Raw genomic sequence first — 27,949 nt, forward strand, 5'->3', positions numbered from 1 at the left:
AGATGGCAGCAGTCAGTTTGTCAGAAAACTGTCCTTATTTCCCCCCTGACAATTATTTCCTTAGAAGGTATTTTCCCACGGTGTTCTACATCTTTCCATAGTATTCCATTTTGCTCCAGCTTCATTGCTGCTGTGGAATCTGTCTTAGGTATATGGATGCTTTTAGAGTCTTCTTGCTGTCTCTGGTGTTCTGCAGTTTGTGCAATAATGGTACAGGGCGTTGAGGTGTTGCGTATCTTTTCATTAATTTTTCTTGGTATTTATTTTATATTCAATATCTGATGATTCCATTGTCTTTGTCTTGGTAGCCTGATTCTCTAGTTTGTGGCTTCTGTTAACTTTCATTCCTGTTCACTTTTTCCCTCCCATGTTTATTGAAGTTTGATTGTGATCACAACTGTGGGTGTAGCTCAGTTCTGAATGATGCTCTTGGAGACTTTCTGGATAAACAACTCCACTTACTTTTGTCCAGCTTGGCTGAAAGATATGCAGCTTTCAGGTCCTGCTTTTCTGGGACTAGAGTTCTCATCTTACAAATAAACAGTAAGGTTCCCACTGCCATTGTCCTGGAGAGGAAAAGTACGTTTGAATTTATGGAGAATTCTCAGGTTCTTCTGAAGAGAAAGGCACCAGGAGGAGAAGCCAGAATAGACCAGAGAGTTGACAACAAGTCACAGCTTCCTAGGCTCTTGTAGGGCTGGGCAACACCCCCGGAAGCCTGGCCCCCTCTGAAAGCACCAGCTCTGGGAGCCCATCTCCCCAGACCTCAACAAACAATCTCCAAGTGAATTTTGAAAGTCCTAGGCTGGGCCTGGGACTGCCAGTGAGTGAGCCAGGGCTGCCCTGTCCTGAGGAGGGAGCGATGCAGGATGAGAGCCGCTGTCCCCAGGCTCTTGCCTGTTGATCCCAGTGACGGGGGCGCTGATGCTTCAGGGAGGTGCCAGGGCTTGGCTGGTGGGTACCTGCCAAGCACCTTCCCCACCAAGCCATGGGAAGTGCATAAAGATGCTGGCCCACCGCCGGTACCCGAACAATGCTGGTTATTAGTGGGAATAGCATTCGGGAGTTAGTGACTGCACCAGAACCTGTAAAATTTTAGTCTCACTTGAGACCTCCGAGGACAGAGAACGGTCTGTGCCATTCACCGCTGTATTCCTAGTTCCCAGCACAGGGCCTGGAACAAAGTAGGTGGGAAGGGTATCAAAGAGCATTCTTTCAACTGACTCAGTGATAAGCCCACCACCGCCTCACATTCACTAGGGGCTTTACAGTTTATAAAATGCAGTCACTCAGACGGCCTCATTTCTGTACAGCAATTCTCACTCCCTTGGGCTTTTCTAAGACCAGACAGCTGCCACTTGACACCTGCCGCCACTTACTGGCAGCTCACCTGTGCCAGGCCCGGGGGAGCGGGCGAGTGTGCCTCAGCCCCAGCCGGCCTGTCAGTGCTGGCAAAGGGGTCCCCGCCCAGCTCCTGCCATCAGAGGCCACCCTGGGCAGACACTGCTGCATGCACGCAGTCTATATGTCCCCACTTCGTTCTCACCACGGTCTGTGAGGTGCTGCTGCCCTGGAGGGGACTGAGGTCTGAGGCCACGCAGGGCACAGGGTAGGGCGCCTGTGCTGTCTTGCCTCACAACCAGATTTCACACCCTAAAGGCAGGGCCTCCGAGCATTTGGGAATCTACTCAAATTGCACGGGAATCTTCTTGGCGTAAAGGTTGCATAATCCATAATCAACAGTACAAAGAGGAATGTGATTTACTTTCTATTTCCACACCCTCTACCTTCTGAACAGTTGAAGGGACCAGGGCCAAGGACAAACTCCAGGTGAACTGAAACCCGGTGGAGTTTATTATCCTGTTTCTGTCTCAAGCAGCCTGGGTTGGATTCGTTACAAGGAAGGCAATTTCGAGTATTTGTCTTGACTTTTTTTTTTAAACTTATATTTAGCTTTCCAAATTTTCTTTGGCAACCTAAACTGCTGTCTCCTTTTAATCCTCATTTTATATTTCTCAAGAGCAGGAGATATTTTTAGATGTCTGGGGCTGGCCTTCAACTCGGAAGAATATTTTATTAGAGGCAGACATTTTGAGCAAGTGTATTTCAAATACAATTCTGGCAATTTCTTAAGCCTCTTCCTTAAGAACAAACACAGATTACTCATCTATGCATTTTCTTTCTTTTTGTTTTTGCGGTACGCGGGCCTCTCACTGTTGTGGCCTCTCCCGTTGCGGAGCACAGGCTCCGGACGCGCAGGCTCAGCGGCCATGGCTCACGGGCCCAGCCGCTCCGCGGCATGTGGGATCTTCCCGGACCGGGGCATGAACCCGCGTCCCCTGCATCGGCAGGCGGACTCTCAACCACTGCGCCACCAGGGAAGCCCCATCTATGCATTTTCTAAAGGCTGAACCTAAACTGGAAAGGATCACTTAAGGGAGGACAGAGCTTAACAAGAAGTTTATTAATTACTCATTCTTCTCTAGAACATGGAGAATAGCTCCCTCACGTTTAGAGAGCTGGTTAAAGAACTAGAGGATGAGAACTGGGGTAACAGCACCCAGATGGGAGCGATGGCTGATTCCAGGTCTAGGGTGAGAAGTTGGGCATGATACCTCATCACAGCAGATAGCAAAGGCTTCTGGGGTTAGGTCAGAAGGATTCAGAAGGCTCCTGCTGGCCAAAGATGGGACAATTTGACCTCTAAATAAATATAATAACTACTATGGGATTGGACTATATCAACCAAGTCGCAAGTCATGAGTTGAAAATGATACTCTTTAAAAAGCCCTACTTTGGTCACTTTTGGAGGATACTTATTATTTTGGAAGGCAGCTATGGTCACCACTATACCGCCAATAATTATTATTTTGAAAAATGCTTAACAAAGGAAAAGAACTAAGCCAAAAATATGGCGTAAGGGTAAGGAGCTTCTAAAATACCTGGATTCCTGAGTCTTAACCCTCAGAGCAGCACCCTGAGTCTTGCTACTCCTGGAACCATCCGGGGACTTTGAGGAAGCCCCAAGGTCTGGATCCTGCCCCAGAGATTCTGATGGAACTAGTGAGGGAGGCTGCGTTGTTAAAAGATCCCCAGGTGATGCAGCCAGGACTGAGAACCCCCAAAGCCCCTCTCTGCTTCCAGGCTCATCCACTTCAGTTCATGAGACGGGAAGCATCAATGTTCCCGGATTCGAATCCTACCTCTGCCTATTGGGCAGGTTATTTAACTCATCCATGTGTCCATGTCCTAGTCCATCAAACAGAGGAGGTGGGGATGGCTTCTCTCTCCTGGTTTCTGTGAAAATTAGATGAGGTTCTCTGGGACAGGGTGCGTGTTGAGTAACCATTTGTGACCATGTTATTAGCTATAATGAGATTGGAGGGAATCTTCCCTGAGAAAGACCCAGAAGTGGGAAACTCCAAGGCCAGCCTTCCTGAGGGATGGGAAGTTCACTTCTGTCAGAGCTGCAAGACTCATCAGTGGGGTGAGTGAGAACATTTAGCGGGCACAGACCCTTTTACGGAGTTGATGAAAGTTTTGGTCACCTAGAAAAATGTACCGATGTATGTGCACGATTTTTGTCTACAAATCTTGGGACTCACAGACCCTCAAAGCCCACCTGCAGCCCCCAGGTTGAAGTCAATTGCCATTGCCGTCGCGGTTAAATAACAGTGCTGTCAGCCAATCTACTATTTTGACAATATTGATCAAGACATTAAATGCACATATGGTTCAACCCAGTAATTTCACTTTTTGGAATTTGTCCTATAAATAATGCACGTGCACAAAATGATGAATGTATAAGGTTGTTTATTAAAGCCTTGCTGCAGAAATAGAGACACAGATGTAGAGAACAAACGTATGGACACCAAGGGGGGGAAAGTGATGTCGGGGGTGGTGGTGGTGGGATGAATTGGGAGATTGGGATTGGCATATGTATACACTAATATGTGTAAAATAGATAACTAATAAGAACCTGCTGTATAAAAAAATAAATAAATGAAATAAAATTAAAAAATTCACCCCCCCCCCCACAAAAAAAAAGCCTCGCTGGCTACAGAAAGATAAAGAAACATCCCAAATGTTCATTCAGACGGGGCTAGTGAAAACAATTATGTCTGTACAATGGAACGTTCAGCAGCCTTCAAAAAGAATGAAAACTCTGTATACCAAAATGAAACAAACTCTAAGAACTATACAAGGCAGAGACCAGCGTGCCCAGTGTGCTATGATTTATATAGAAAAAGAAGAAAATGTATGCGTGTGCGCTTGTGTATTGTGTGTATTTGTTTGTAGGTGCACAGAATGTTTCTGGAATGAGACTCCATAAACCAATCAGTGCCCTGGCCTCCTGGGAGGAAAATTTCTTGGCTCAGGGACAGGGTTGGGAAGGTTTAAACTAATCCAAATCACCAACATATACACTGAAAAAGCAAGAAGAAAGACGCTGTGCTGGATGACGGATGCTCGTTTCAAAAGTCGAAAGATTTTGTAGCAACGTGGATGGACCTAGAGATTGTCACACTGAGTGAAGTAAGTCAGAGAAAGACAAATATCGTATGATACCGCTTATATGTGGAATCTAAAAAAATGGTACAGATGAACTTATTTACAAAACAGAAACAGAGTCACAGATGTAGAAAACAAACTTATGGTTAGCAGGGGTGAAAGGAGGAGAGGGATAAACTGGGAGATTGGGAGTGACATATACACACTATTATATATAAAATAGATAACTAATAGGGACAGCACAGGGAACTCTACTCAATACTCAGTAATGACCTACATGGGAAAAGAATCTAAAAAAATTTTAAAAAAGAGTGTATATAGGTATATGTATAACTGATTCACTTTGCTGTACACCTGAAACTAGCACAATATAGTAAATCAACTATACTCCAATAAAAATTTAAAAAAAAGATTTTGAATGGGAGAGACAAAAAGAGAATTGCCTTTTCTTTGGGGAGAATTGCCTTTTCTTTGATCTGTACACCTGGACAGAGCAGCAGAGAGCTGAGGGGCCTCCGAAGGGCCCATGCAGGGGCTGGGCTGCCACAGGGCAGCGAACTTCACACCCTGAGAACTTCTGAAGACAGAGCTGCCCTAAGGATGACCCCATGTGAAGGGAGTAGGAGGAGCCAGAAGACACCTGGCTGTACCTGGCAGGTGTGGTCCAGGTGGGGCAGACCAGGTGCTGAGACCCGGGAGGAGATGCTGGCGATACTACAGGTGATACTACAGGTGGCAGGTTTTTCTGCATAGCTGGGCGGTATTTCAGCCTGGCTGGTCCACTCACCACCAGCACTGCATTCCTTTTCTTACCACTTGCCTTAATCTTCATGAAGCGTTCACGGCCCCTCCTTCCCTTTCCTGGTACTCGGGTGAACACAGACTGTACCACGAAGCCTCAGAAACTGCAGGCTGGGAGGAAAAGGCCTGACTCAAGACGGGGAGGCCCAGGAGGTCAGCAGTGCCAAGTGCACTGGGGGCTCCCACCTATTCTGATGGCCCGGGAGGAACGGGCTTCGTGAAGGACAAGTTCTGGCCTTGTCCACGGTGGGAACCAGAACTCCCTGAGAGCTCCCTCTGATGCTGAGGTGTCTCGAGATGAAGAAAATGATTGTCCCTCACATTCAGGTGTCCATGGCCCACGTTGTGTGAGTCCAGGGTCTTTTGGCCATTGCTTACCCCCCTCCCCTTTAAAAAAACTGTGGTAAAATACACTGAACAAAATTTACCATTTAAACCATTTTTAAGTGTACAGTTCAGTGGTATTAAGTGCATTCATGTCGTTGTGTAACCATCTCCACCATCCATCCATCTCCAGAATACTTTTCATCCGGCAAAGCTGACACCCTGCACCCATTCAACAATAACTTACTACTTCCCCCCTCCCCCAGCCCCTGGCAACCATCCTTCTTTTGTCCCTATAAATGTGTCTCCTCTAAGTACCTCATATGTGTGGAATCATGGAGTATTTGTTCTTTTGTGTCTGACTTATTTCACTCAGCGTATCGTCCTCAAGGTTCATCCCTGTTGTCAGAATTTCCTTCCTTTTTAAGGCTGAATAATATTCCATTATACCATGTACCTATTTTGTTATCCATTCATCCATCGATGGACACGTGGGCTGCTTCCACCTTTTGGTTCTTGTGAGTAGTGCTACTGTGAACATGACGTACAACTACCTGTTTGATGCACCTCCTTTAAACGGGAAAAATAAGAGGAGATGCATCCAGGGGCTGCACTTTGGACCCCATCGGGCAGTTCTGGTGCAAATGCCCAAGAGACACAGCTCCTTTGAACAGAGCACCCCCTGTTTGTGCCACTGTGGCCAGAGCATGCGTCCCTCGGGAGTTTGGTACCGTCCACTCAAAATGCCTTAACTCCAGGGCGATTTTAATGGCTTAAACGGCATGCCAGGAATTAGATCTGTTATTATTTTTCAACCCTAATATTTTAAATTGATTGTAAAAATAATGTTAACAGCAAAGGAATTTTTTAGTATGTTTCTTCCCAGGCCTAGTGCTGGTGTATATATATTCTTTATAAAGTTGTAAATCATAGTGAACGTACATTTTGTATTCAACTTTTCATATTTTTCTATTTTGCTACGTGGCTCAATAATACAGTCGATTCTTGTCATTCAAGGTAATTCTGTAAAGTTGCCCTCAGCACTGGCAAATTTAGTTGTGAATCGTGAAGCATTGCTCCTGGGAAAATACAGAGCTAGGTTCCTGTGAGATTGTGGTCACAATATTTTCATCAACTGATCAACACATAACTTTGTTTTATGTGTGTTTCTGTTTAAAGACACCTTATTTTAATATATACTGTTGATCCATTAACACTGAGCTCTCAGCCAACAGCTCTGTAACTATAAGCTTATCTAACACGTATTTTCTACATAAGGCAAATCACTGCCTTGTCAAACTTAGGAACACTGGAAATAAGTTCAGCAGAGGACTTGGGGCTATTTTAAATAGCAAAATCACCAACCAAAAGCACAAAAATATGCGTGACATGGCACTAAACAGACCTGGGAAAGGACCTTGTTTACGGTATGAGCTGTAAGAAGGCAGCTATCAACCTCAGGTTTACCGTGTGTGTCTCAAATTTGTGACTTAAATGTTTTTCCAATCTGCACATGTCCTCAAATGACAGTGACAATACTGCAAGCATTGATTTGGGGGTTACACATACATTTTAGTAAGTGAATTTGCAAATGCAGAATCCATGAGTAATGAGGCCTGACTATACTTTCAATGCCACCATTACATTCCATCAAGTTGATAAAACTTCATTTACTCAATGAGGCCCCAGGGCAAGGAGGTTGGATGTTTCTAGCTTTTCCCTGTTATAGATGATGACACAGTAAATAACACTGCAGAGATAGTTGTCTTTTTAAAATTCTTTCTGTGGAGTAAATTGCCCAACAGGGCGTACTGGTGGGTGGCGTGGGGAGAGAGGGGATGCAGTGGGTGACTTTCCAACATGCGTTAGGTTCAACGCATCCCTTGGCTGGTACACATATGTGACTGCCCTGGCCAGTGAGATGCAAGCCTTCTGGGGACTCCTGGGAAGGGCTACTTCCTACCTCAGTGATGAGACAGTTCCACTCTTACTCTGGCCATGGCTGTGTCTAGTATTAGGCCTGGAGCGATGATGAAAAAGAGGAGAGAGAGAAGGAAAGATGGATGCCACAACTGCACTGCCAAAGAACCAGCCCAGGCAGAGCCTGCCTAACTTCGGGCTTCCCGGGACATGAGATTGTCTACTTCCCTTCTGCTGGAGCCGGTCTGAGCCAGCGACAGCTCTTGTCATAGCCCTGCTGAGGACGTGGGATGCGAGTCTGCACACACCACCCACACCCCTCACCCCCTCACTGGCTCCCCGTGACCCCCAGGCCACACTCGGCCACCACCCAGCAGGCTCTGCCTGTGCCAGTCTCCCTGAGGCCCCTGCAGTGACCCCAGCATCGGGCCTTCCAAATGCGGGCTGAGATCTGTTAGTGGGTGTTGAAGTCCATCTAGTCACCACCAGCATTAAGAGGTTAAGTAGACTAGCAGCAACGTGGATGGACCTAGAGATTATCATACTAAGTGAAGGAAGTCAGACAGAGAAAGACAAATACCATATGATATCACTTATATGTGGAATCTAAAAAATGATACAAATGAACTTACTACAAAACAGAAGCAGACTCACAGACATAGAAAGCAAACCTATGGTTACTAAAGGGGAAAAGGGGGGAGGGATAAATTAGGAGTTTGGGATTAACAGATACAACCTACTATATGTAAAACAGATAAACAACAAGGACCTACTGTCTAGCACAGGAAACTATATTCAATACCTGTAATGACCTACAATGGAAAAGAATCTGAAAAAATATATACACGTATAACTGAATCACTTCGTTGTATACCCGAGACTAACACAACGTTGTAAATCAACTATACTTCAATAAAAAGTAGCTTGTTTTGAAAAAAAAGTTAAGTAGACTAGAAGAAAAAATACAGTGCATTGTCCATAGAAAGGGAAATACCGTTTCCTGAATCTTTTGTTTCAGTTACACACACACGCACACATACACACACACACACACACACACACACACACACACGAAGTTGCCATGAAAATACATTTCTTCAGTGCATCACGGTCAGCTGTGGAAACCCCAGGTCTAGCCTGCCTCTGTCCCTCTCCACAGTCCCTCCCTGCACTGTGCCAGCGGGCAGACACTCAAAGCCCCGGCAGCTGCAGCAGCCGGAGCCCCATCCTGCGTCCTGGGGGGCCATGCTGAGGCCTGTGTGGGAAGCGTGAGCCATTGAGAGGGAGGGAGAGGGGACGGCGGGTTGTCAGACACGCGGGGGAGTCCTGGAACGTCCCCTATCTGCGGTGACGGCACTTAACATAAAGGCACAGCGGCCTCCACAGCTCGGGGGTTGGGGCCCAGCCTCTTCCAGGCCGCACCCCGCCCCTCCGTGGGGTCAGGCACCCTTCAGCAGTCCTCCCCTGGCTGCAGGCCTCCCTGCGGGCAGCGCAGGGCTCCCAGTGCCCACGTGGGTCCTCTTTAGCACCCACGAGGCCACTCCCATCTCCACATCTGGGGCCCCCAGCCTGTGAGGATCTCTGGGCTGGCAGGTCACCTCTTCTGACCCGGGAGGAAACCGGTTCTGAGAGGTGGAGCGACTTCCCCGTGGGGGCGTGGCCGGCCCGGGCTGCCATCCCGGACCCCCAGGCCACCCAGGCCACTGGCATTGCGCGGAAGCGCTACGCTCCATAATTCAACCCAGGACCCTTCCATACACCAGCCGCTCCGTCCTGACTCCCCGAGTGAGAATTTTCTCTCTGTGGCTTTAAGGTGAGCAGGAAGTTGCTGGCCCAGGACCCTTGGCCTCCACGTGAGGACCCCTGTTTTATTAGGTCCACCCCAGGAACAATGGTGCGGGCCAGCGCTCCGCCCCCGGCAGAAGAAGTCATATCCGCACCCCTGGTACCCACAAGGGCTCGCAAGGCTGGGCTGGCCGCGCGCCAGGAAATCAGCCCCTGCCCTGGGGCGTGAGCCTGGGAGGGGCAGGATGCCGCTGGGAGGGGCTGGTGAGTCAGCGGCCAGGCCTCCTCTGCCTTCCTCCCCCCGCCCCCCCATCGGCTTCCTCCCCCCGACATCGGCTTCCTCCCCCAGGACCGCGCCCGCCCATTCAGACACCCACCCCCACTGGACCCGCTTCTCATGGACTCAGCAGTCCAGGTTTACGATGTAACATAAACTAAGATAAAAAAAACCTTCTTATTCCTCTAAAGTCTAAAGGGCTTAAAAAAACAAACAAAAACCTAAGTATTTTAGGGGCAAATTTGTTTCCTTTTTAAAAAAAATTTGAGCACCTTAGAAAAGTTAGAAACTACAGAAAAGATATAAAGAAGCAGGATAAATACATCCCGCTCCCCCCAGTGGTCCCCATTTCCCAGGCCTCCCCCCTGGTCTCTCCCTCCTTGGCTCCCACTATGTTTATTAACCTTGGCTCCCTTCACATGTCCCCAGGAAGTCCCCAGATGAGCCCTGGAATTGGGCTCAGGGGAGGCCCCACCTTCTCCTTCCCTCAGGAACCGCAGACATCCTGTGACTCGTGGCCATGTTCCTGCCCTTCACCAGGCACCGAGGACCCACTCACTCTAGTTCCAGTTGACTTGCTCAGCTTGCCCTTCCCCTGCTTGTCTAAGACCAGACCCTCGAGGGCAGGGACCAGACCAACTGTCACTTCCTCCAGGAAGCCTCTCCTGACTACTCCTCCCCAGTCCCTGAGCTCCTGGATGCAGGACTCTGACCTGTGGTCTTTGCGTCCCCGATGTGGGGCACGGAGCCTGGCATGAAGCAGGTGTGCAGCACATGCTATTGATCCACTCAAGAGGCAGGTGGCAGCTTGCTGGACTCTCTCCTCCTGGCAGCGCATTCTCATCTTCCTGGGCCTGATTCCCACACAGGTGGCAGTACCTGACGCCTTCTGGGCCAGCCACTGGCCCAGCCACAGACTGGCATTTCTGCCAGGAGCCGGGACCACATGGGGACAAACACCCATCTGTTTCATCCTCACGCATTTCCTACTCCATCACCTCCTGGGCCCTAGAAATTCTCTAGGTCGGGAGCATCTCCCCTGGGAGAGCAGCTGGGCTTCCCTGGAAAGATTTTCCAACCCCCTTCCTCCTCCCCCGGCATGTAGGAAGGACTGGGCAAGAACGTGCTGTGGGAGAGGACGGTGTTCAAATAAACACACACACTCCCACTCCCACCCAGCATCACGTGGGCAGAGAGAGGGGCCAGGTGTCAGGGGGTGGAAATTGAAGCAGTAAGCAGTGCAGGCGCAGAGAAGCAAAGCTCAGAGAATCCCTCCAAGGGAAGGGGCTGGGGGGCGACGTATTTGAAATAGGTCAAAGGACTCTGGAGCCCCAAACCCGTGATGTCCGGCCCCCGCTGGGTGGGGAGTCCACGGAGGCCCGGCTTTGGGGCCTACCTGGTACCTTCTGGGTCCAACCTGAGGCTGGAGGTTGGGGGCAACTGTGGGACATGGGCACCGGCCGACTCTGCTACAACAGGGCTGGGCTGAGATGGGGAAGGTCTGACCAGGTGGCGACAGCTGAGGGGCAGGCTGGCTGGCAGGTAGGGAAGGAAGCTGGCTGGGGAGAGGGGAGAGGGGTCAAGTCCAGGGAACCGGCCGTGGGGCTCCTCCACCCCGCCCTACTCTGGCCTGCTTCCCTACTCCGCCACTTGCCCGTCTGGACGAGACTCTAGCAGCCTCTCCTGCCTCCCAAGGGGAAAGTTCCCCAGGTGGAGAGCACTTGGAAGGGCATTGGCAGAGGTGGAGCCTTCTTATCAGTGAGACTTCTTATCTGGGGCTCCCTCGACTCAGCGCGCTGGGCCCCTCCCTGGTTTCCTCTGCCCCGGGGCCCTGGTTATTCCCTTCAGGGCACCTGCCGGTTAAGAAAAGTCCTCCTGGCGGCTGACCTTCCAGCAGCAGCCTTGGTGGCCTGTCTTGTCTGAACTGAGAAAGGCCACCAGCTCAGGGAAGGTTGCTTATGGTTTGGCTGAATGGTCAGGGAAAGCATGGGACCAGACGTCCAGACACAGGCAGAGGGGAGTGTGCAGATGTGGGGTGTGGGCTGTTAGTTAGTTCTGAGGGTCTCAGCTCAAGCCCATCCTGCCGTGCTCTGCTCCGCCATGCGGCTGGGGCCCTGCAAGCCACGTTTCCCGGTTCCCTTTGAAGCTGGATTCTTGCTAAGTTCTGGCACTGGGAGAACTTGGAGGGGACTGGAAAAGGAGACTTTCCCAGGTCCTGGCACCGTCACGCCAGCAACAGTTGGCTCCAACCCCAAGGTCCCTGTGCCCCTCCTCTGGGGCAACCACCGCCTCACTGCAGCCCCACCGCACCCCCACCAGAGCTGGGCTTCCTCTAGCGGCTGGAGGGTGCACGGTGCTCGCTTTGTGTACTTATCACCCTCGGGTGCTTCAGCATCTCCTTGCTGCTCCTTCAGCCTTTCAACAACTGCAGGAACAATTCCCTATGTCCAATGCCCTCTGTGGGCAGAACGCCCCGCGCTTTCCGTTCCCTCCTGCACTGAAAGACACCACTTATTGGTCTCCTTGGCTAGGCTCCGTCTGCCCCCATTAAGCATCAAACTCCCTGAGACAGGGCCATGTCTGTCTTCTTCCTCGTTATATTCCTGTGGTAGCCACAGGGTAGGGGCTCAATAAATATTTGTTGAGTGAATACATGGGATTTAAGTGGGGCTGACTTCTTTCCTTACAGCTTGATTTTATATATTTGTTAACTTCTCAGACCTAGGAAGTCTTAGTCTGAACAAGCAAATATCTAATCCCTAATCCAAACTCTTTAAGAATGCCAAGCCCTCCCCCCGAGGGAGCTTGTCCTGACAACTTCTCTAGCTGCAGGAGCCTTTGACAAGTGAGGCTGTGCACCCCTGCTTTTTACCGTTTCCTATCTTGCGATGCTCTTCAACGCTCATGCATCACTCCTTTAAGACAGGGTCCAGGATTTACCACATCCCTCTTATTATTACCTTTTTATTCTTGTATCCCCCTGAAAGCAAAGCATGGGGCTAGAGCAATAGTAGAATCTCAGTAAATATTTCTTGGTTTACAACTGGGATTTGCTCACAAGAGACCCACGCTTTCTAGTAAGAGGTCCAGACGACCACCAACAATAACATAGCATGGGCTCACATTTCTAGAACAGTTGTTACTGAAACCCCAGAGCGGTCTTAGGAGATCTTTGCTGCTGCTGCCCCATTGTTGAGGCTCAGAGTGGTCAAGTAACCTGCCCAGGGTCTCACAGCCATTAGGCGGCAGAGCCAGGCTTACCCCTCCCAACTGACTCTATTTTACTGAACCTGAACAGCACAGGGGGAGGGGCGGGGGGCCTCCCAGGGTAAGGGCTGGGCCTGGGGCCAGGAAGCCAAAACGGGTCCAGGCAACTGGGGAGGTTGACATTCGACTCCTGTCCACACGGCGCCTCCCGTTCTTCTCAGGATACTTGCTCTTCCCAGCTCCACACTTTAATTTACCTTCCCTTTGCCCTGTCCTCCCGCCCTGTCGCAGCTTTCCTGGGGCCTCCTTGGGCATCACTGCGTTGGGTTGGGTCTCAGTGGTGCCCTGGCCATGGAGGCTGTTGGCCCCTGGTCCTGCAGGGGCTGGGCAAGGTCAGGGGCGTGGCCGGGGACCAGGTGTGCAATGAAGGGAAAGACAGACGCCACAAAGATGAAGTAAAGCTGGGGCAAATTGAGTTTACTTTTAGTGCTTCTCAGAAGTATGGAGAATTGAAAAGGGAGCAGAGGGAAACAAGAGAAAGGATTTTTCCTTTTGGAAAACTCAACTTCTAAAGAAGTGTTATGACAAAGGGGTGGTACCTGCCCTAAACCAGGCCCAAGATGAGCCCTAATTCCCTCTCTCAGTCCCACACAGTTGACTGACGGTTCTGGGACTCAGTAAGCTCTCAAACAGGCTTTTACATATAAACAGAGTAGAAAAAGAAACAGGCTGAAATGAAGGGGAAGCTGGGGATCTGGATAAGATGTAAAGGTGAGCTTCCCCAGCGGGAAGGTTCTGGAATGAGCTTCTAGGGTGGTCAGAGTATTTCTTTCTGACCACTGTGTGGGCAAATTAAAAAGCTGAAAGAATCAAACACCAGAGTGTCCACACTGACTCTCCTTTGAACTGGCTGACTCTCTAGAAACCTTCTTAGCTGTTTCTTTGTCATGAATCAAGTATCTGATTAATAAGTTCACTAGTGAAAAGGTTGAAAGTTAAAAGACTTCCTTGGCCTCTTATTTACAGAACTGCCCCTCAGCTGTCATCACCAGGGCCAGCTGTGTGTCCACCTTTCATCTTGTAAAAAAGCTGATGAGCCAGCTCACAGCAGGCAGGTAATGGTCACGTGATCCCTGCCCCAGGCCGGCCACCCACAAGCTGTTTGCTCTGAAGAGCCCGGCCCTGGGGCTGTGAGTCACCTGGTCCCCAGCCCGCAGGGCACTGGTACCAGCAGGCTCCCACACTCACTGAGGAAAGGAGGGAATAAACAATGTCTGCTCACTGAATGAAGGAGAAAATAAACGACATCTGTTCTCACCTTAAAATGCACTGATTCAAAGGCTCCTCACGCTTGGAGCTTACGTTTTGAAATTAACATTGTTTTCAGATGAGAAATCTGAATTCAACTGTAAACCAAACAAAATAGAAACTTTAATGTTAAAATCTCCAAAGTCTTATCCGTTGCCGGTGGGAATGTAAAATGGCCCAGCCGCTCTGGAAAACAGTTTGTCTGTAGTGAAGCAGACACTTTATTATACAATCCAGCAGTCACACTCACTCTGGCATTTCCCCAGAGACGTGAAAATTACATCCACCCAATAACCTATATGAGAAAAGAATCTAAAAAAGAATGAATAAATGTATATGCCATAACTACTGAAGCCGGCGCGCCTAGAGCCCATGCTCCACAACAAGAGAAGCCACCACAATGAGAAGCCCACGCGCCTCAACGAAGAGCAGCCCCCACTCACCGCAACCAGAGAAAGCCCGCGTGCAGCAGCAAAGACCCAACGCAGCCAAAAATAAAAATAAATTTATCGAAAAAAAAATTATAGGGATGGAATTAATAGTCTCCAGGGGTGAGAGAGTGAAGGAAGACAAGATGGGGTGACTATAAAACAGAAGGAGGAGGGGAGATCTTCATGATGATGGAACGGTTCTGTGTCTTGGTGGTAGGGGTTATGTAAATCTACACGTGTGAGAAAATGGCATGGAAGTAGAGACATAGCTTAAGAATGTCGGCTCCCTGGTGTCATATTGTAAGAGAGAGTTATTACAAAAGGTGTGACTAACAGGAAGAGGCTGGGGGAAGGGTGTGGGAGGCCTCTCGGAACTATCTTTGCAACTCCCTATCAATCTATAACTATGACAAAGGTTTGAAAATGTGCATTTTAATGTTAAAAACTCTAAAATAAAGCCACTTAGGCAAAGATCGTTAACAGCAGGCTGTGGGGAGCAGAGCTGGTAGGGAACACGCAGAGCCCCTGGTGTCTGGGCCATCCTAGTCTGTCATCATCATTGATACAAAAGAGCTGGCGGCTGTTGGCAGCAGGGGGCTGGCGTGAGGCCTCAGGGGAGCCCTCTGCTCTCCCTGTGTTTTGGGGCCCTCGTTTTATAAGAAGACCCTCTCTGTCTTAGGGAACAGTGGCTGGAGGAAGCTGTACCTGCAGTCACCCCTGATGTACACCCTGGCCACCCCCATCATGGACCACATCTGAATCCGAGTTATAGATTTTGCTTTCTCTGCCCCTTTTTGCTGGCCTGAGCTCCCAGTTTGAGAATCTACTCTCTGGACTCATGGCCTTAGAAAAGCATACCCCTGTCCCTGATGCCTTAGGCCCCCCAGACTGAGAGTCTGGGACCCCCCCAAGGCCTGGGGCTCTGTGGTCAGCCCCATGGGTGGCAGCAGGCAGCATACCCAGGTGGCCGGGGACAGAGGGGCTTCTGCTAGGCTTATCCAGCACTCTTCCCTCCAGCCCAGCACATCTCCTGCTCATGGGGATCAGAATCAACCACCAGGGAGTTCCCCTGTGGTCCAGTGGTTAAGACTCCGCGCTTCCACTTAAGGGGGTGCAGGTTCGATCCCTGGTTGGGGAAATAAGATACCTCAGGCCGCGCGACGCGGTTAAAAAAAATAATAATAATTAACCACCAACTGGACATTCTCCCGTCCTCTCCCATTTACCTTCCCATCCGCACCCCAGATATGATGCACACTTGGTCCTATACTCCCTGCTAGGAACGCTCATTTAAGGAGGAAGCAGGTGCAGAAGAGCATGTACCGAATAAACCCATTAAATATATACTCATATGTGTATAAATACGAATATATGCATAGACATGATTATAATTCTTTCTGTATTTTCTGAGTGTTCAGCAATGAACAAGGGTTACTTACGAATTAAAACCGAAGTTGTAATGAGGAAACATCAGACAAGGCCAAATGGAAGGACATTGTACAAAATAACTGATCAGTATTTTCAAAAGTCTCAAGACAAAGATGGAGGGAATCGGCCCAGATCAAAGTAGATGAAGGAGTTACGGCCACCAAATGACATGCAGAATTCTGAACTGGATCCTGGACCAGGAAAAGGACATTTGTGGGGAATTCAGCACAATCTGAACGAGGTTCATTAGAACAGTGGATAGCATGGTATCAATGTTAATTCCCTGATTTTGACAGTTGTACTATGTAAGATGTGGCCCTTAAGGGAAGCTGAGTAGAGAGTATATGGGAACACTGTTCTACTGTTACTAGCGTTGCTATAAATCTAAAATGATTTCAAAAGAAAAGGAAATGAACGATATGGAACCAGTGACATCATCCCACCCCCTGAGATACTCAAGGCCCCAGAGCCCAGCATAACAAAGCACTTTTCTTCCCCTCCGGGAATTCCGCTGCAGGAGCCCAGCGTCCTGGGGCTGCGGGCACCAGATGGCCCTTCTCACGACTGCCGACTGCCGGGTACTTTCCTGACTCCTGAAGCCCCATGCCTCCAGCCTCCTACCTGCCAGCCTCTCCTGGGGTCCAGGCCTTTCCCTCTCCTGCTCCCAGCCTGGAAATCCAGCCTGTCCTTTGAGGTCCAACTGCAAAGTCGCCTCCTCAGTGACAGGCCCGGACCCCTCTCCGAGGTGACAAGGTCGGATGGCCTCTCCTTGCTGGTGTCACAGCGCAGGACCTTCGCCCCCTCAAGCACCGTCTGACTGTAGCGAGGAAGTGCTTGCGGGCCTCTGTCCAGCAGACAGGGAACCTGGGAGGGCATGGGTCCTGTCGCCAGTGGCTGGTGTGACCGACATAGAGCATGTGCTCCATAAAAAGGGGAGGAGTCGACCCCGACCCTGGCCATTCTTGTGGCTGTTCCGAGGCGAGGGGCACACCTGGTCCAGAGAACTCACAGGAGCGCTGAGATGCCATCAGTCTGGCAGGATGCCCTGACTTGTATCCCCCTAGGGGCCAGGCCTGGCAGAAACCTGCTTCTTGGGTGGGGTTTCAGCTGGAGCCACCCAAACGTGGGGCCCACCCTGGCTGGCTTCCCTTTCTTTCTTTCTTTTTTTTTTTTTTTAAGGCAGTGCCACAGGGCATGCAGGATCTTAGTTCCCCAACCAGGGATCGAACCCAAGCCCCCTGCAGTGGAAGCGCGGAGTCCTAATCACTGGACCACCAGGGAATTCCCAGGCTTAGCTTTCATGTTGCCATCAATGGGCTCCCTTTAGCCAGTTTGCCAAAAGATCACTCAATCAGGCCAGCCTTCCAGGCAGATGACAGGGTGACAGGGCCGTCAGTTCCAACTGGAAGTTAGAACCACTTTCTGTCTTTTTCTCCCTGCCCGGGGCCAGCACTGCCAAACTCAGAGTTGGTAAGAAAATACCACCCACCAACTAGATATTTCAGAAGGTGCTCGAAAACCAAAAGAAACTTCTCTGCCCTAGATTGTTCACCAGACTTGTGATCCCCGTCAGTGAAAAGGACATGGTGACAGCCGGCTCGGAGTGGACTCGAATTCTGTTGAACACTCTGGACCCAGCAAGGATTGGGGCCCTGTTTCAGCTGCAGGGACCCGGAGAGGAAAGCAGTGACAGGTCGTGGAGAGCACCCAGGGCATCTCACACGACTGTTCTATGGCAGATCTTATCATAAGCAACTTGCCACACAACTCCAAGTTCAAGGTTAGCTGATGTGACAATTAAGAAAATCTTGCAAGAGCTGCTCTCAGAAGGAAAGACAGAGTGCCCCCGTTGTGAACTTTAGAAAAGCACAAACAACAAGTAGTTGGAGAAAAGAAACCACATCATAAAAGTCCGTTCCCAACATCTTCCTGAGGACCCAGGATACTTTAGCAGTTCGCCCACACCTCCGATCACCAGGTCGCCTGCCCAGTTACCCCGGTGGGTTTCATTTGGGGAGCAGGTGACCCACCCATACTGCAGAAGCCCAGAGGTGCTCAGGGAAGGATTAGGGGACACCCAGCCTGGAGCCCCATGGGGGAGACTGGAGGCCACGGCAGCTCTGGCCTTGGAGCCCCTTCCCCAGGGAGCTGCTTCCAGCTCCAGGCCGGCATCTCCCAGCCCCCACTTTATGCAGGTGGCCCCCACGGCCCCACTCACCAGCTCGGGCAAGAAGAAGGCGTAGGGGATGGTGAGGAACAGCGCGATCCCCGAGGGTACTTCGGGCTGGGTGTAGCTGGTGGGAGGTGGGTCGCGGGAGGCCATGCTCTCACCCACTGCCTGGCGCCCTGGCTCCACAGCCCGTGCCCGCAGCCCTTCAAATATCACCTCCTGCCCGACACACCCATCAGAGGACGTTGCCTGGAAGGGAAAAAAAAAAAAAAACCGTTCCAGCCCAGCAGGTCCTTCCACTGGCTCCAGCCAAGAGAATCCTCAGTGAAATGCGGTTTGTGCATCAGACAGGCTTTCGCCCAGGCTGGGGCAGAGTCGCTAAGGAAGGAGAGCCGGAGCCTCTTCCTAGACTTTTCCTCCTAAGGAAGTTTTGAATCCCAGGCATGCTACTCCAGGGGAGGCCAGCTACAGCCACCACCCCAACCGGGTGCCCAGAATACAGGCTGAGCCGCTTGAATAACAAGGACCGTTTATTGAAGAGCTACTAGGAGCCAAGAAATCCGCAGTCAGCTCTGGTGCTCCCCACAGCCCGGCACGTGACCGGGTTGCCCCTTTTCCAAGTGAGGAGACCAAGAATCTGCCAGGTCAAGTCAAGGTCACAGCATGCCCTGCTCCCGCCTTCTCCACCTTGGGGGCCTCAAGCCGGAGGGCGAGGAGCCGCCCTCACTTCCAGCTCCTGCCCCGTCCTGGGGACGTAGCACTTCCTTCTCTCTCTTCACCCTTGTCACCATCCTCCTCTCCTACTTTTCTCTCCCAGCGGAGGAGGCCTCCCTCTCTGGGAAGAATCCGCCCCAGTGGGCACCCCCTCCCTGCCCCAGCACCCCAGCCGGTGCTTCAGGAGCCAGGCTTGGGGCCAAGCGTTTCCTTCCTGCCTTCCGCCTGCCTACTGGCCGAGCTCCAGGGCTGTGACCCAGCGACCAAGTGGCTCCTTTCCCTCTAAAGAAAGGGCCTGGAGATGTGGGCCCTTTGCCTGTCCATCTGAGAATCTGCCACCCTGCAGGAAGGCCTTGTGCCCCAAAGTCTGCTGGGGATGCTCGGGGTTTGGAGGTCCATTCTCCCTGCCCTCCGTGGCCTCAGCCCTGGAGTGGAGGGGATGTGGGAGGACTGCTCTGTGTGCTGGGGTCAGGAGATGTCCACCACAAGAGGCCAGTTCCTGAACAACCAGGGCCGGCCCTCCCGGGCACAGGTCGGGGTAGCAATCTGCTGGGCCTCTGCCTGGTTGGGAGAGAGCTGGGTGAGAGCCAGGGGACAGGGGAGTTTGGACAAATGAGCCCAAAGCAAAGTCACTGCAAAGAGAGGCAAAGGGCACATGGAGTAAACGTCAAGCCAGCCCGGTCATGCCCTCCTTCAGGCCTGGGGGGATCTAGCGGGGAAGTGAGGCCCTGATCCCGCCTGCTTTCCAGCCCCACCTCATTTGCAGGATGAACCCAGCACAGCAGGCACTGCCCCAGGAATCCCACCTCTTGCCCCCTCTCCGGACTGTTGTAAATCAGCCGTGGCCACTCTCTTGGGCTGTAGGATACCCTGGACTCAGCCACCGACAACATGGCACATAGTCTATGGGAACAGCTCAGGGAAAACAAGAAGGAAAATAACCTTTCTCGGACTGTGAAGTAGAGTTAATACCAGAACCTGGACAGGGCCTGAGCCACTTCTACCTTCTGAGACAATTCATATGTTTAGAAGGGAAGATGTGACAAAACAAGGCTGTAAAATATTTGGCATATTTTAAACATTTTACATTTAGCCAAGTCATGTTTTATTATATGCGATGAAGTATAGCACGATCTACTGAGGCTCTTCATAAGAAAGCTGTAGGATTCATAATGCACCACAGGCAATGGGATGCCGGGACGGACAGAAGTTTAGAGCTGTGAGAACATCTTCGCCTTCCAGTCCAGCTGATGCCTCGCTGGGGCTGTAGGTGTGAATGCACTGTGAGACAAGGTCAGAGCCTGGTGTGAGGCTGCGCGTCACATTTTCTCCTTTGTGTGTTGGGGCGAGTTAAATGAGATATAGTCTATTTGAAAACTTCCAGGACAGTTCTGGCTAACGGCAGACGCTTAACAAGTAGTTGTTCATCTAACTCTAATCCTGAAATCACTTCTCTTTGCTTCTCCTTTCCATAGTAAGACCAGCACCTCCTCTGTTAATATTTCCATCCTGATATTTTTTAAAATTTTATTTATTTTTGGCTGCGTTGGGTCTTCATTGCTGCACGCGGGCTTTCTCTAGTTGTGGCCAGCGGGGGCTACTCTTCATTGCGGTGTGCGGGCTTCTCACTGCAGTGGCTTCTCTTGTTGTAGAGCACGAGCTCTAGGCGTGTGGGCTTCAGTAGTTGCAGCACTCGGGCTCAGTAGTTGTGGCTCGCAGGCTCTAGAGTGCAGGCTCAGTCATTGTGGCGCACAGGCTTAGCTGCTCCGCGGCGTGTAGGATCTCCCCAGACCAGGGATCGAACCTGTGTCCCCTGCATTCGCAGGTGGTTTCTTAACCACTGTGCCACCAGGGAAGTCCCTCCATTCTGATTTTAAAAAATCATTTCAAAATTGTTTTTGTTGATGTATAATATGCTTACAGAAAAAATGCACAAAACATACAGACCATGAAACCACCACCCAGAGCAAGAAATAGAACGTTGCCAGACGCCACCCAGTCATTTCGCCCTCCCTTCTCCCCAGATGTCTGCTCCCATGATGTCTAACCCTATCAGTCAGTTCTGCTTGATTTTGAATGAATTTCTGTGCGTCTGGCTTCTTTCGCCCAACATTATGCCTGGGAAACTCATCCACGTTGTTGTGTGCTGCTGTAGTTCACTCACTGCTGCACGGCATTCCATTGTATAAATATTCTACACTTTACTCATTCTATTGTTTATGAACATTTGGGTTATTTCAATTTGGGGTCTTAATTAGTAACACTGCTATGAAAATTCTAGAACATATCTTTCAGGGCATCTAGGTATGCATTTTTATTGGGAATATCTCAGGAATGGAATTGTGGGTCATGTGGTGTGCGTTTTTAGATAATGTCAAGCTATTTTTCAAAGTGGTTAAACCATTTATACTCCTACCAACAATGTACACAAATACTATTGCTTATAATTGATGTTTGCATGTTTATTATCATACACTTGGTGTTTGCGTGATATATATGTTCCTACTCTTTTACTTCTAACTTACCTATATCACTATATTTATAATGGTGTGTGTGTCTGTGTGTGTGTGTGTGTGTGTGTGTGTGTGTGTGTGGTTATGACAGAGTTGGGCCTTTGTTTTTAATCCGTTTTGCAATTTGCTTTTTTTTTTTTTTTTTTGTCTGTGCCACACAGCTTGTGGGATCTTAGTTCCCAGACCAGGGATTGAACCCTCGGCCATGGCAGTGAAAGTGCTGTGTCCTGACCACTGGACCACTAGAGAACGCCCAACAATTTGCTGCCTTTAATTGGTATTTTTAGACTATTTACATTTAATGTAATTATTGATATATTTGGATTTTGGTCTACCATTTCATTTTTTGTTTTTTATTTGTTTGCTCTGTGTTTCATTTCTTTCTTTCATCTTTTGGGCCTCCTTTTGGATTTTAAAAACATTTTTTTTATTCCATCTTAATTCATCTACTGAGTTTTTTACCATGTCTCTTTGTATTATTTGTTTAGAAGTTGCTCTAGGATTTACAGTATACATACTTAACTTTCCAGTCAACTCAAGAGTACTTTGCCACTTCGGATGGAGTGAAGACCATATAGGTCCCTTTACCCTCTTCTTTTCAGTTGTAGTTGTCATTCATGTTATAAATGCATACGTTGAAAACCCCATCAGACAATGCTATGTTTTTTGCTTTCAACCATCATACATATTTTAAAGAACTTACTTAAGAGAAAAAATTAATCTGTTTACCCAGATATTTACCATTTCTGTTGCTGTTCCTTCATTCTTTTTTTTGTTTTTTTTTTTTTTTTGTTTGTTTGTTTTTGTGGTACGCGGGCCTCTCACTGCTGTGGTCTCTCCCGTTGCGGAGCACAGGCTCCGGACGCGCAGGCTCAGCGGCCATGGCTCACGGGCCCAGCTGCTCCGCGGCATGTGGGATCTTCCCGGACCGGGGCATGAACCCACGTCCCCTGCATCGGCAGGCGGACTCTCAACCACTGCGCCACCAGGGAAGCCCCTGTTCCTTTATTCTTGATGTTCCAAGCTTTCCTTTGGTATCATTTCCCTTCTGCCTGAAGAACTTCATTTAGCATTTCTTTCAGAGCAAGTCTGTTGACAATAGATTCCCTTAGTTTTCCTTCATCTGAGAATGTCTTAATTCCACCTTCGTTCCTATAGGGTATTGTTGCAGAATACAGAATTCTGGGTTGCCGGTTTTGTTTTTTCTTTCAGCACTTAAGAAATGTTTTGGCCTCTGGTTTTGATGAGAAATTCTCAGTAATTCAAACTGTTGTTCCCTCTGTTGAATGCATTGTTTTGCTTTGGCTGCTTTCAAGACTTTTTTTCCTTCATGTTTAGTTTTATAGTTTGATTCTGATATGGCTGTGCATGGCTTTCCCTGAGTTTTTTTTTGTTGTTCACTAAGCTTCTGGAATCTGTAACTTTTAAGTCTTTCATCAAATTTTTAAAGTTTTCAGCCATTATTTCTTGAAAAAAACGTTTTTTTCCTGTACTACACTATTTCTCCCCTCCTACTGAGACTCTGGTTACAAGAATGTTAGACCTTTTGGCATTGTCCCATGGGTTCTTAAGGATTTGTTTATTTTTTCAATCTATTTCCTTTCTATTGTTCAACTGGACAATTTGTATTGATCTATCTATATTGATTTATGTTGACCTATTGAAGTATCTTTAAATATACTGACTTTTCTATCATCTGCATACTGTTACTGAGTTCATGCAATTAATCTTTTTCATTTTGGTTATTGTATTTTTTGTTTCTAAAACTTCAATCTGGTTCTTTCTATATCATCTGTTTCTCTGATGAGACTATTCATTTCGAGGGGATTTGCCCTTACTTCTTAGAGCATGATTATAACAGCTGCTTTAATGTCTCAATTCCAACAACCATGTCATCTCAGACTTGTTGTCTCTTATTGTCCTTTCATCTTTCCCCTTTGAGAGATTTTCCTGGGTCTTCAAATAACAAGTAATTGTGGATTTTACCTTGGACATTTTGAATATTATGTTATAGGATTATGGGTCTTCTTTAAATCCTATAATGTTGATTTTTTGTTTGCTTTAGCAGGTGACCAACCTGGTTAGATGCAGGCTCCAAGGAAGTTCCTGTCTACCTTCTCTGGTCTGAAACCACCTGAACAATGTCAGTTCAGTTTTCAAGGCTTTGCAGTGCTATTGAGATCTGTTTGGTGTGTGTGCTAGTCTTGGACCTAGGATCAGTCTGGGACCGTGCTGCTCAGTTCTAAAATCCTCTGGCATGCTGTTTAGGGGCAGCTAAGACATTCACACACTACTTTATGGGATCACTTTCTTTAGCTCCCTCCTCCCCATGATCCCCCCCACACTTTCCAGTTCCCAGGTGATCCTGACCCCTCCACCCTCACCTTGGTCCCCTGGCTAAAAAGCCAGGGTTTTACTCTCCCTGCTGTACTGTGACAAAAAGCAACAAGATATATTTATTTACACAGAGAAAGAAGGAAGGATTTCCCCCCATGCTCTTAGGACCACAGTTCCTTTGGTCAGAGAGAAGGGTGCCCTTCCTTAGAGTTTAGTCACCTATCTGGCTGCCACTGCCATTGTCACCCCTACTGTCACTAGATTGCCTGGGGGCAGGAAAGAATGGAAAAAACTCCACAAATAAACAGGGGTTTTCTACACTCTCTCTGCCCTATATGGGCTCTCTTTCCCATTCCTAAGCCCAGAAATGGAGGGCTTTTTCGGAGACGTTTTTGGTCTGTATCCTGTACACAGTTCTAGGTTTCATGTTGTCTGAGCCCAGGCCTGAAGAATCTGGAGGGAAAAAATGGGAAACTCACCACCACTTTGGTAGTATTTTCAATTCTGGTTTCCTTCCCAAACAGTCCCACTTCTACTTATTTTTCAGAGTCCTCAGAAAGCTGTTTCACGCATCCTGTCCAGGGCTTTAGCTGCATTCAGTGGGGAGGAAAGGGTAGAATACCCATCACTATTTGACCAGAACCAAAACTCTACCAGCCTGTTTTGATTCTCTGTATAGCACTTATCACTACCTCGTATTTTTGTTTATTGATTCATTTGCATATTGTTTGTCTCCCGCCCCTGCCCTCCCTCGGATGTTGGCTTCGGAGGAGCAGTAACTCTGTTTGTATTGAATATTGCCTGGCACACAGTAAGCACTCAATAAATGTTTTCGAATGATTGAATCGACCCTCTCCGTCAGAAAGACTTTGGAGACAACTGCTTCTCTCTTTTTTGTCTCTTCTTCCTCAAACTCTCTCCCCACCAATAAATCGCCTTATACATTTTTCATAAAAGATTTATTGGTTGCCTGATAAGGGGCAGGCCAGGAGAAAGCCAGAGATGCTTGGAGAAGGGACAGCGTATCCATTCTTCCCACTGCACGTGTTAGAAGAACCCATCCCAACTGGCTCTAACAAGCAAGGGAATTTATTACCTCAGGTAAGTAAGAAGTTGGGGGAATGTTGGCTTCAGGTGAGGCTTGATCCAGGGACTCAAACAATGCTACCAAGGACCTAAGATCCCCTGTTTGGTCAGCCCTGCCTGCCTGTCGCTGTCACTACCGTTGGCTTTGTTCTTAACCTCACTCGGTGCTACCCCCATGTACACACAGCTCTAGGCTTTCACTTCCCAGTAGTAAAATTGCTGCAATACACAGTGGCTCCAGATCTCACATCTCCTGCTACACTGGGCAGGGAAGGAGAGGGCTCTAGAATAAATCTGGGGTTTGCTCTCTATTGGCCCATTCTTAATCCAATCACTGTGACCAGGGGAGTGGCATATCCTGACCTTCTTGAGCCCATCATAGCCCCTCCTGGAGCTGTGATGAAAGGGATCAAAGGGTGTGGTATAGTGGCGGGGGGGCTCCTCCAGAAGGAGAAGGGGGGGTGGAGCTACCAGAAGTCTATGGATATTGGACAGCAAATGCACCAGATGTCCATGCACTTGCTTCCCCCTGTAGAAGGAGGAGCCCAGCCCTCCCCCTTCACCCTGCAGGGACACTCATGTCTCACTGGCTCTGGCCTGCTCATTCAGACACAGATGGATTGCAGCTACTATCTCTACAAATCAATCTGCCTCCCAAATGGGGGAGTTAGAATGCACACAACCACAGCACCAGGCTTGGGAGGAGGCTGCGGTTAATTCTATTTGTGGCCATTAGGAAGAACTGAGTCTGGTTCCCAGTGTCCTTGGGGTCTGGGCAGGCACAGAAGGCTTCAGGGTCAAAGGACAGCTGGCAGGAAAAAGGACGGACTCATGGGATAATGACTGGGTCATCTAGAGAGACCTCCCTGGAGAATGGCTCAGAAAGTCTGGAGCCTTTTTTGTTGTCTCCCCAAAGTGGCCTCTTCGAAAGGGCGAAGTTCAGCAAAGTTAATCTTTGTTGGCAAAGTCAAATACAAATGAGCAGGTTAAGGTCCAGTCTGTCTCCAGAGCACGAGAAATGGACTACCCAAGGGCCATATTACCAAAGTCCCGAGTGAAAGCTGTTTTCCATCCGTGATTTCTGGTTTCCAGTTTATACTCTGCCTGCACGCCTGCACGCCCTCATTCAGTGTCAGTCACTGAGACATAAATTCCGAGGCCTCCGTTTTCCTACACATCATGGCACAGCCCTTCACTCACCATTCATTTATCACTCCTCCCATCCCTCCCCGTCCATCTGTGATTACTTGATTACTGCCTTCATGTATCAGAACTTGCGCCAGCAAGTCTGGCTCTTGAAGGATCCACATGTTATTAAATCCACATATTCCTGAGTTTCAGACAGCGAATGGTGGGAGTTCAGAGAGTGAGGGATTCATCCAAAAACTGAGTGGAAGCCAGCTGGTCCCCAACGTGGGATGGCGGCGTCTGGGGAGAGAGAGCGCAGTAAGAAGGACCACCTGTGCTGATCGCTTACTCAGTGCCCGCTTCAGGGCTCTTAACCCTGCAGACATGGGATGGCTGGAATTTAAATATCACAGCAACAACGGAAAGACACAGCGAGAGGCCCTTCCAGCAGTCTGTGCCCTTCTTCATGGTTCTCATGTGTGATTACGTCCACATCGTGCACTGCAAGTCAGGACAGGGATCTCATCAGGGCTGCTCCCACCGGGTCCTCCAAGCCGAATGCTGTGCCTGGAGCATAGTAGGTGCTCAGCAAATACATAATGAATGAATGAACGAACGAATGGGCGATTATAAACCTCAGATGTACGGTGCCTTCAATCAGTAGGGATCTGTCTCAGATTCTCTGTTTTGAGGAAGCAGAACACAAAGCAGTTAGGTTCCAGCCAGCTCTGGTCACCTCCACGCCCAGAGAAAACCTCCCAGCTTGGAATGCTTCACACCAGAGGAAGTGACGAAGTCCACAGCAAAGGATGTCCTGTAACACTGTAAACTGACAAAGCCCTGGGCTGGCAGATGACACTTCCAGCGCCCTCCCTGGTCCCTGGAGGTTTCCCAGATGCTGCTGGGTTGGCAAGTTAAACCTGCTCCGTTTGTATGTGGTATCATGCATTTCAACCACTCCCTTGTGAGTTGTTCTGGCCTCAATCTTAGACCATAAGACCACTGGCGACTGAGGTGGTACCTGCTCCGTAGTACATGCCCCGTCTCTTGCCATCCAGACTGGCCCCCCAGGCCAGGGAATTGCAACATTTTCCGCCTCCAGCAGATCTGATGGATGTGATGCTCGATCCATTGTATGAGGCTGGAGGTGGAGGGAGCGGGCCAATCCCCCTGTCCTCCACAATGGTTCTTTTTTCTTTTTTTTTAAGATTTTTTTTTTTGATGTGGACCATTTTTAAAGTCTCTATTGAATTTGTTACAATATTGCTTCTGTTTTTTGCTTTGGTTTTCTGGCTGCGAGGCATGTGGGATGTTGGCTCCCCGAGCAGGGATCGAACCCGCACCCCCTGCACTGGAAGGTGGAGTCTTAACCACTGGACCGCCAGGGAAGGTCCCCCTGCCCCGACCTGTGATTCTGATGTGGGGACCCCCCCCTCACAGGGAGGCACCCCATACTTGCTGCCGTCTTGCCGCTCCCCCGCTTCAGTTCTCGGTTAAGTCGGTGTGTTGCCAAGTCACGCTCCTTGACATGCGGACCCCCAAGGACTCATTTCCAGGATGTTTTTGGCTCCTTGACAGCCTCTTCCTGTTTTGGAAGCTAAAAGGTGGCATTATAAAGCCAGAGAGGTTTCATTGTTTTGGAAAAAAAAGCCTCCACTGACTGAGGAGGGAACTTCAGCCTCTCGATGGCAGAGACACGCTCACCCCTGCGAACAGCCTCCTCCTTGCGGGCCAACTGCCTCCGCGCCTTCCTTTTGGGCCTGAGCATGACTGAAACTGTTTTCTCTCCTGTCTCAGTGTTTTGCTTATGTGTCAGAAACCCTGAAGTTGGCCGCATTGGTCAAGCACGACACATTTCAAATGAACACAAAAGACAGTCTGTGAAAACACCCTCTAAGGAAAGCTCCCTCACTCCACGCCGTGCATTCACTGAAAGGAATTCACCAGCAATATTTTCTTTCACTCAGAATGCCCCACCTCTGGCTTGATGCTAAGAATAAGCTAAATG

The 27,949-nt window shown here is 49.2% G+C and overlaps 1 protein-coding gene across 2 annotated transcripts in view; it reads right to left on the minus strand.

Annotated features, from left to right (window-relative positions):
- NPHP1 (nephrocystin 1) overlaps positions 1-27,949 on the minus strand; it is a 105,216-nt gene that overhangs the window by 9,119 nt on the left and 68,148 nt on the right. The window contains exons 1-2 of one of the 2 annotated variants that reach the window (XM_027129012.1): positions 24,207-24,292; positions 18,212-18,412 (exon numbers count right to left, since the gene is read on the minus strand). In XM_027129012.1, the coding sequence (XP_026984813.1) occupies positions 18,212-18,316 (105 nt within the window). In that variant the 5' untranslated portion in view covers positions 18,317-18,412; positions 24,207-24,292. Of the gene's footprint in view, positions 1-18,211; positions 18,413-24,206; positions 24,293-27,949 lie in introns of those variants that run through there. The other variant, XM_027129007.1, reaches the window with a different exon arrangement.

This window comes from Aethalodelphis obliquidens, unplaced genomic scaffold (genome assembly GCF_003676395.1).
Source record: "Aethalodelphis obliquidens isolate GAN/ISIS:26980383/991018 unplaced genomic scaffold, ASM367639v1 scaffold35, whole genome shotgun sequence".
In the NCBI taxonomy this organism is placed as follows: domain Eukaryota; kingdom Metazoa; phylum Chordata; class Mammalia; order Artiodactyla; family Delphinidae; genus Aethalodelphis; species Aethalodelphis obliquidens.